Genomic DNA, 9,247 nt, shown 5'->3' with positions numbered 1-9,247 from the left:
TGTGTGGAAAAACACTGTCCTTAGTAAAATACACTGTAGACGAGACAAACTTCTGTTGTTTGTACCTATTCCTAAAATAATTGCAGATCAGAAGATATTTCTAAGAAAGTTCTTATGTAACACTCCTTCTGATTGCTTCGGACATTGATAACTTAGCAAACCAAAACAATCGTTAAGTATTTTCGGTAATATTATGATTTATAGTAGTTTGAAAACATTGCTATCTTTCATCACATCTTTTAATTTGACTGTTTCTTTAGTCTTTGATCGTTAATTGAGAATAACGTTCCATTACTCGCAGAATCATTCGCTCCTTTTAACTAACATATTTCTGCCTAAGTATCTTTTGAATTATACTCATTATTGGTGCTCGGTGTATAAAATAGTCTAGTAAAATGTTAAATCAAAAATGATGAACTAAATATGTCTGATTACATTATTGTATGAATTTATATTTAAAAGCAGCGCGCAGAAAAAGAAAGCAGCCACAAATACTAATACCTACTACAAATGAATATTTTTCATGAGGGTGGGGCACACGCAATCATGGGCTGCTTACAGTATTTTGTGTGTATAATTCTGTGTCTTTTATATTATTGTCCACAAGAATGCAGAAGTGTAACGAAACCAAATATTATTTTTATATTAGTGGACGACTTACGCCATCTTTCGGATGGTACTATTAATTTACCAAACATTCAAAAGCTAGCTGATGAAGGCGTAGAATTCAAAAATGCATTTGCACAGGTGGGTAGTATTTTTATATTATTTTAATCTTTATTTAATACCCAAACTGAAAGTTTCCGTGTTCAAGCCCAAGTACCTTTTTAATGATGGAACCTGCTTTAAGCTATTGCGCTACACACTAATATCTTAAAATTTCAGCAAGCTCTTTGCGCACCAAGCAGAAACTCAATGCTCACAGGTCGACGACCCGACTCACTGCGTCTGTATGATTTTTATAACTATTGGCGAGACACAGCAGGCAACTTTACCACCCTCCCTCAATTCTTCAAGGAAAATGGATACGACACTTATTCCGTTGGTAAAATTTTCCACCCGGGAATAAGTTCTAATTTTACTGATGACTATCCATACAGTTGGTCTGAGTATCCTTATCATCCGCCTTCGGAAATATACAAAGATGCTGCAGTTTGCAAGGACAAGTTCACGAGGAAACTACAGAGTAATCTTATATGTCCTGTAAATGTAATGCATCAGCCAAGTGGAACTTTACCTGATATAGAATCTTTAGAAGCTGCTGTAGACATTCTTTCACGAAACAATAGTAAACCATTCTTACTTGCAGTAGGTTTTCATAAACCACACGTACCAATTAAGTTTCCTAAAGAATATCTTGGTAAGTTTGGTTAAATAAATAAATACTATGAACCTTAACAATTCTGACATTAAATACAAAATAGTTTGAATTCTCAGTTCTTAACATAGATTTTAATAGTCGCTATTAATATTTGTTGCTAGTTATTTTGCCTCTACTGCACTATTAGTTAGCAACTTACCTATTCACTATTTGATATCTACATTATGGAATTTAATATTTCCAGAACAAATACCTTTAAACAAAGTGAAACCCCAACGGCATCCATACATGTCACACAACACGCCAACGGTCGCATTTCACCCATGGACAGACGTGCGTCACCGCGATGACATAGCGCGGCTAAACATACCGTTCCCTTGGGGCACTATGCCATACGACTGGTCCTTGAAAATAAGGCAGAGTTACTACGCGGCGACAATGTATGTAGACGACTTGATCGGTCAATTAATGAGCTGGGTTGATAGAAGGAAAACGATCGTAGTTTTGACTAGCGATCATGGTCAGTATTTTAATGGTGAAGATTTTTATCTTACTGTATTTGGTGATTGAAGGGTATTTTTGTGTTGCTGGACATGGCTTGAAAACTATTTAAAAGATGTAAATCACTAACAATTTCTTTTAAAATGTATAAACAACTTTTTGATGGTTTATTTTCAGGATGGTCTTTAGGCGAAAATGGATTATGGGCGAAATACAGTAACTTCGACGTGGCTCTAAAAGTGCCATTAATAATTTCATTGCCTGGCCAAGAGCCAAAAAGCATACACACACCGGTGGAACTATTAGACATATTTCCTACTTTGGTCGACTACAGTGGACTGGCACATAATATAACGAACTGTCAAAATAGTATGGACAAATCGCCTCTTTGCTTCGAAGGAAAAAGTTTAAAGCCATTAATAACAGATGAAACAAAAAGTGTCGGGAATTATTTTGCAGTCAGCCAGTATCCAAGACCTAGTGTTTACCCTCAATATAATTCGGACAAACCGCGCCTTAAACATATAAGAATAATGGGGTACAGTATCAGAACTAAAAGATACAGATACACAGAATGGATATCATTTAATAACACATTATTTACAATAGACTGGAATAAATGCTATGGCGTAGAATTGTACGACCATTTGACGGATCGCGACGAATCTAACAATTTATATTTGGTAGATAAATACAAAAATATTAAACAATACTTATCTAGATTGTTAAGATCACACGTTAATAGAAATTATAACTAGTTTTTTATACTCTCCATATTTATAACATAATATAACACAATGTTATAACTGATTAAAAATTCCACCACTTCGAAAGTGTGATCAAATATTTTCAGAAATATTGTTACTTGATCTTTTAAAGGCTAGTTGAAATTAGCTTAGTCTTTTTTCTTTCTCTAACATATTCAAAAGGGAATGAGAAACTGAAATTGGAAAAAAAACAATATTATGTGGGAGCCTGTAATCCTCGTAATTAAAAATATATTATTGCACTAGTATAGTCATAAACAAAAGAATAATTGACTTACATTTATTTAATCATAGGAAGACAAACTTAACTAAAATGGAAATTATACTTAAACTAATAATTTTAATAAATTCATATTAAAAATTAATATATTATTTGCTATAATTTGAATTCTCACTTTTGTAGACACAATTAGACATTTGACTGCGCCCAGTGCCCTTAACATGACGACTAGGACTGTCTTATCACAGATGACAAGACAAAATTACTAAGCATCCATATTCCGATAAAATGAAATCAACGTTCTTTCAAAACTTTTTAAACTGTACTGTACTAAGACGACTGGATCCTTTATAAAATCTTTTTATAAGCCACAGTCACCTGTCTAATTGCGTATGTATAATTTGTAATAAAATTAAATGAAGCCAAAACTGCATAACATTTATCTGTCATTTGTCCTCACATTCTAATATTACTATCATTGATGGCACTTACAGCAAAGTATTGAAGAATGTTGTAAGGAGAAGGCAAGTTTTATGCCTAAAAAAAACAAAAGATGGTTAGAGCCGAAAACCAGCTGCAATAACAAATAGCTATGTATAAAAATCCTGTCACATATTTTAGCTCATTATTACACCTTATAACTTCAGATACTTTAAGGTGTATATTTTACAATCCATGTTTTATCTGTTAAAAATAGCACCTATTATCTTTGTTCTGTGTAAAAAACCTTGCCAAACATATAGGCCTAAATCTCAAGAAAATCTTGAGATATCTGACGAACTAGGCAATCATCATCAATACTTTACTGCACACCTAACGAACAACAAAACAATCAATATACAAAACTGTCCAGTCTTTTAAACATACAGTCAGGCTTCAGCACAGATCATACAAGACTCTGTTTCTCCTCCGGAACAGGTTTGCGGGAGTTCTCCTCCATTTCAAGTTGTTTGAACCTCGCGTACATCGCACTACTGCATAGTACGATGACGTTTGAAGCCCACCAATACAAGTTCTTTACTTCGTGGTACCATTGTGTTGCTATGACTGTTTGAGCGCAGGCCTTCGCTGTGCCCGATATGTTGTGAGTAAGGGGTGAAGTCACCTGGAATTTAGATAAGATTTGTTGTTAGTAACAGGACTTAAACATTTAGTTCCAATACTACAAAATGTAAAGAATATTGCTAAAGTTGAAAATAAAATTACGCAAGTACTGATCCACAACATAGTTAGAATGACGTCATATTATCTATGTTGCTGTTGTTATTAATGAAAGGTATGTATTCATTAACTTGTTCGAAGTCATTAACAAATTTATCAGTACCAGCTGCGCAAACAAAATCACAATTTAAGAGACAAACTATGACTGTATTGTTATTTGCAAATTTTGATAATTGATGCAAATATTCATAAAATTAGAAAATTAAAACATACCTTTATCTGTAATGATGTGAAGTACCCAATAGCAAAACCACAGAGGCCTCCAATAAACATTTGAATCCAGAAATACAGACTATTAAAAGCTGTATAATTCCACAAAATCGTCAACTCTCCATTGATAATAATTAATGGAATAAATAAGATTATTGAATATGCATTGTTGTAATAGGATAGCAGCCAGACTTCATGGTTTACGTTAGGTAAAACCTTCTTGGTGTAGATGGAGTATAGTGATAACATCAGTGAGCCGATGACTCCATAGATTGTTCCTAGCAGAGAAAATGATCCTGGAAAAAATAAACCATATTAAAGTTCTAACAAAATACATAAGGTATTTTAATACATTTTATAAAAAAAACTGACAATGCAATAGAATTCTTAATGAAAGTCTAGAACAATTTCTATCCTTATAACCATGCATGCCTGCTATTGAGAAAATGTGTGTTTCATTATGGTTTCATAAGTACTCTTTATACAGGGTGTCCCAAAACTCAACGATAATTCAAGACCGGGTGAAAGGCCAAGTCATACCAGTTCTGGGAAAAATAAAAAAAAATCCATATCACTTAGTTCAGCAATAATAGACATTTTTCAAAAAAGTTGAAATTCCACACCCTTGGTCGCATTTTCAAGTCCTGTGATCACCAATGTCACAATTTCGCTGTGTTTTTTTTAATTTCGTGATCTTTAATAAATATGCTTTTAATCGGAAAACAAATTAATGCACCAAACATTAACAACGATATGGATTTTTTTTTTATTTTTCCCAGAACTGGTATGACTTGGCCTATCACCCGGTCTTGGATTATCGTTGAGTTTTGGGACACCCTGTATATGTAAATACAAATAATTCATGAGAGAAATAATAGTCTTAGTGTTTTATTGTAAGTATCATCAAAAATACAACAATAGAAGACTGTTACTATAACAATAGTTCATTCTCAGTAACTCAGTAGTCATAACAACTCAAAAATCTTGCTGACGAGTATAATATAGCTAGCTGAATCAAATTATAAACATACGAAATTTCGACCCCAACGGGTTAAAATACGTTATCGGGGTAATTCCCATATAATATTAGATAATATGACAGGAAAGTTAACGACGTTTGGCGTGGGTGACGTGGTCACGCAATAACCGCGGCGCTGGGTATAGTGGGTTCAAATCCCACCCAGAACAAATACATATTTCTGTGATTTAGTGAACAACTAATGTCTATTCTGATCCTAGTTGTAAATGTATCTGATCTATTTAAATATATATTAAGTAGTCGGTATACAAGCATGATTATCAGTTATTTGGTTACCCTAGTACAAACTCTTTAGTTTGGTATCAACTGACTGAGTGGGAGTGGTCCAATAACAGTTAAGTATGATGGTTTAATAAAGTTTTAAACTTAAAAAGCCTTACCTAACAAATTCTCCTGGTCTACTCCAAGGTAGAATCCATACATAATAAACGCACAGCAGACTATACATCTAGTGGACGTCTTCTGACCGAGTAGGACGTAACTGAATACTACATTAAACACTGTAGTCAATGACCTTCCAACATAGTAGAATGGTACTCCAACGTATTTTAGACATAGATTGTTTGTTGCTATCATCAATGTAAACATAATTGAGAGAGAAATCACCTGAAAGAAAAAATAATAATTTGAAGGACACTTACAAAAAACAATTAGTGATTAACTAATGGTTAAATTATTATCATCATCAACCTAACATGGGCCTCCCCCAGGGCGTGCCGCGGTGCTCAGTCCCCGAGGACCGAGGAACATGGCTATAATAAATGACTATTCATTTATTCATGAACAAATGACTATTCATTTATCTATACTAATATAATAAAGCTGAAGAGTTTGTTTGTTTGTTTGTTTGAACGCGCTAATCTCAGGAACTACTGGTCCGATTTGAAAAGTTCTTTCAGTGTTAGATAGCCCATTTATCGAGGAAGGCTATAGGCTATATAACATCACGCTACGGTCATTAGGAGCGGAGTAGCAACGAAAAATGTTACAAAAACGGGGAAAATTTTGACCTATTCTCTTAGGTGACGCAAGCGAAGTTGCGCGGGTCAGCTAGTTATAGATAAGCATAAAGTGTCAATATTACAACAAGTCACCAAAGTATGAAATTTTGCTGTTTATTTTGGCATTTCCAGTCCCAAAATCATAAATGCGAAAGTTTGTGAGAATGTATGTATCGCATCCCCGGTGCAATACTGTCACTTATGCAAAAATGTAGTTTTTCAGAAGAAGCATTTAAAACGTTGACACTTCACACAACAATGACTTTGTAAGATATCTATAGATTTGTTTTTTTTTTACAAAAGTGACAGTGTTGCACCGGGAGTGCGGTATGTTGTTACTCTTTCACGCAAATACTACTGAACTGATTACAATGAAATTGGTATCTAGGTAGCTGAAGACCCAGAATAACACATAGGCTAGGCTTTTTATCCCGGAGTTCCCGAGGGATCGGGAGTTACACGGAAAGGGATTCCACGCGGACGAAGTCGTGGGCGGCATCTAGTTAAAAATATTAACAAAAATTGTTTTGTTTTGACAAGAATAATGAGAAAATCCTATAATAGTCCATTGTAATGATCCATGAAGATCTGTGATTAGATAAGCTAGTCTCTAGCCTATTATGCACAGAGCAGATAATCTTATTGTGTTTGGATTTAAAATTGAATGGTTTTTATTACCTTTTACATGCCTAGAACATCGCTGTTTCACGATAAATATTAATATTTTCTACTTCTACTAAGTGCCCAATAGTAAGAGTTTAAGAAATAAACCCTGGCTTCAACAGTTAGTTAGTAGGAGGAATGTTGACATTCGTTTTTATGTTGCTATTACTTTATCTATTAGATAAGTTATCCAACACTTATAACACTGGTCTTACTACATGGTCCTATTTATCCTTTCAATTATTCTCAAAAATCGAGAATATTGTCCTAAGTAATAGATAATGTAAATATATGGCATGTGCCAGTATAGTCCCTTTATCTAACAACATTGATTCTTATCCATACATGAATGTAAGTGGAAATTAAACTTATACTATCTGATTAGATTAAACAAACCCATTTGTTTGAGTGTTTCAGATTTCATATTGATTGTGGACTGATAAATTCATTCTCAGAAAACATTAGTCTGGCCTTCAAATGTTAGTGTAATGGTGTCATTTAGTTATTATTTTATAATTTTACTAAAAAGTTATCACAAATTGTTTCATACTAGTATGTTTCCTGTGCAGCTGACACCCTAGTTAGTGATAACAGAAATATTTAGATATTACAATAATCCTACTAATATTTCATCTGTGGGCAAGTGTATGTTTGTTTCTCTTTTGAGAAAAATCTATGAATAGGTGTTGATGAAATTTAATACATAGATAGTTTATTCCCTAGGTTAAATTAAAGGTTCCTTTTAAATGATAGTAGGTAACTAAAGTCCTCAAAAATATGTAAGCTGTAATATAATATATTAAACCTACACATAATTCAGTATTACATTTCATAGAACTATTTAACATTTTTTTATTAGCCCTTTATGTGTCCTACTGCTGGGCAAAGGCCTCCCCTCTTTCCTTCCAAACCTGTCTGTCCTGTGCCATGCTCCACCACGATGGACCCACAAATAATATTACAATATATTTAATAATATTTTTTTAATTACACTACCTTTTGTATAACTCCAACATTCCATGGTGAGCCACTAGGAAAGGCGAACACTCCAGGAATGCCACCAGACTTGCTCAGCACAAAGCAAATTGTGAAAGATACAACACATTGGAACCATGTGATGAATAGAGGGGCCTCTAACGCAACTTCTTGACTGCTCAGCAGTGTCTTGTTGACAAATACTGTTGCTATGGAGACTATCCTGTAATTGTAATTTACAAAACTCATAATAATACACCAGCTTCACTATATTTGTTTACATATATATGTATCACTACACTTTTATTTTTAAATTTTCGCAAAACTTTACCCACACATTTGTACTACAGCATATTTATTGGATATATTTCTGTCCATGAAAGAGCTTAGGTAACAATCTAGCTTTCTTTACTAGTAACAAAGTTTGAGTGAAAAGTAAAAAATAAAACTGCCCATGGCTTTTGGAGAAGTTACAATAAATACTGCATCAGGCTGCTGATCGAGTAGGTATATTCGAAGTTCTAATTAAAACTGACCAGTAATCTGCCAATAAAACTAATGAATAAAATGATTTTTTAAAAACTGTGATTAAAATTAATAGTTTCAGTAATTATAGGTACTCTCGTATCAGAATGTAGTGGCCACCCAGCCGATAACACAAACTATTTCCTGCTGGAACAAGGACATAAATTGCGGTTTTATTGCCAAATACATTAGGAGATTCGCATCCTGATAAGGTTTATTATTTTACTATTTCCCGCTTACAAGAAGAGTCTTAGAGTGCTTTTTTTAATGGCTAGTAGTTGTATTATCGTGTAATTGATTAATTATAAAAAGTTATGATACATACCAGTAACAAGATACAACGATAAATATTTTTATGTATCTTGAACACAAATCTGAATGTGGCTCCTTCATCTTTAACGTAGTAATAAACTTAATATTGGTAATATCTCAAACTATACAGACATTATGCCAACCGGCAAAATCAGAGCGAATTCTGCTACTTCTACAGAACTATAAAATTAAAATAACACCGCGCTGTGTGAGAATACGACTGCACGTCAGTCATCTAAATGTCAGTGTCAATTTTATGTTTTTGATAAAATTTACTTGCATAGTGACAGATAACTCCATATGTTTAGCATCAACACGACTCGCTTCTTTAACATCAATTTTGTCAAGTTCAGGACTTTTGGTCATCAGAATTGTAGCTTTATGTGGATGCAATAAAGTCTTTTTTAGCACAACTATATTATTTTATTTTGACATAAAATCTTGCAATGTTGCCCAACTTTTATGCGTAGAAAATAAAAAAATGTCGCTTCA

General features: G+C 33.6%; 2 protein-coding genes across 2 annotated transcripts; one reads left to right on the top strand and one right to left on the bottom strand.

Moving 5' to 3' along the window:
- Window positions 1-535: 535 nt before the first annotated feature.
- Window positions 536-2,580, top strand: Ids (iduronate 2-sulfatase). The gene is made up of 4 exons (XM_076116515.1): window positions 536-747; window positions 886-1,360; window positions 1,566-1,841; window positions 2,000-2,580. The coding sequence occupies exons 1-4, from the start codon at window positions 547-549 to the stop codon at window positions 2,578-2,580; spliced, it is 1,533 nt and encodes a 510-aa protein (XP_075972630.1). The 5' UTR covers window positions 536-546.
- Window positions 2,389-8,996, bottom strand: nac (GDP-fucose transporter nac). Its single transcript, XM_076116516.1, has 5 exons — window positions 8,769-8,996; window positions 7,940-8,141; window positions 5,660-5,885; window positions 4,244-4,536; window positions 2,389-3,914 (listed from the first exon to the last, which is right to left on the bottom strand). Exons 1-5 carry the CDS (start codon window positions 8,834-8,836, stop codon window positions 3,696-3,698), a joined length of 1,008 nt encoding a protein of 335 aa, XP_075972631.1. The 5' UTR covers window positions 8,837-8,996; the 3' UTR covers window positions 2,389-3,695.
- Between the last annotated feature and the right edge of the window lie 251 nt (window positions 8,997-9,247).

This window comes from Anticarsia gemmatalis, chromosome 7 (genome assembly GCF_050436995.1).
Source record: "Anticarsia gemmatalis isolate Benzon Research Colony breed Stoneville strain chromosome 7, ilAntGemm2 primary, whole genome shotgun sequence".
Classification (NCBI taxonomy): domain Eukaryota; kingdom Metazoa; phylum Arthropoda; class Insecta; order Lepidoptera; family Erebidae; genus Anticarsia; species Anticarsia gemmatalis.
The sequence above is the reverse complement of the archived record's forward strand: the minus strand, read 5'-3'. Positions and strand labels throughout refer to the sequence as shown.

Bases quoted from the DNA above. Each gene is read 5' to 3' on its own strand.
- Ids (XM_076116515.1), top strand. From the start codon at position 547: ATGGGCTGCTTACAGTATTTTGTGTGTATAATTCTGTGTCTTTTATAT. The intron at 748-885 runs GTGGGTAGTATT...TTAAAATTTCAG, and splicing joins TCAAAAATGCATTTGCACAG to CAAGCTCTTTGCGCACCAAG. The intron at 1,361-1,565 runs GTAAGTTTGGTT...TAATATTTCCAG, and splicing joins GTTTCCTAAAGAATATCTTG to AACAAATACCTTTAAACAAA.
- nac (XM_076116516.1), bottom strand. From the start codon at position 8,836: ATGAAGGAGCCACATTCAGATTTGTGTTCAAGATACATAAAAATATTT. The intron at 4,537-5,659 runs GTAAGGCTTTTT...TATTTTTTCCAG, and splicing joins AGACCAGGAGAATTTGTTAG to GATCATTTTCTCTGCTAGGA. The intron at 3,915-4,243 runs GTATGTTTTAAT...TCTAAATTCCAG, and splicing joins TCACATCATTACAGATAAAG to GTGACTTCACCCCTTACTCA.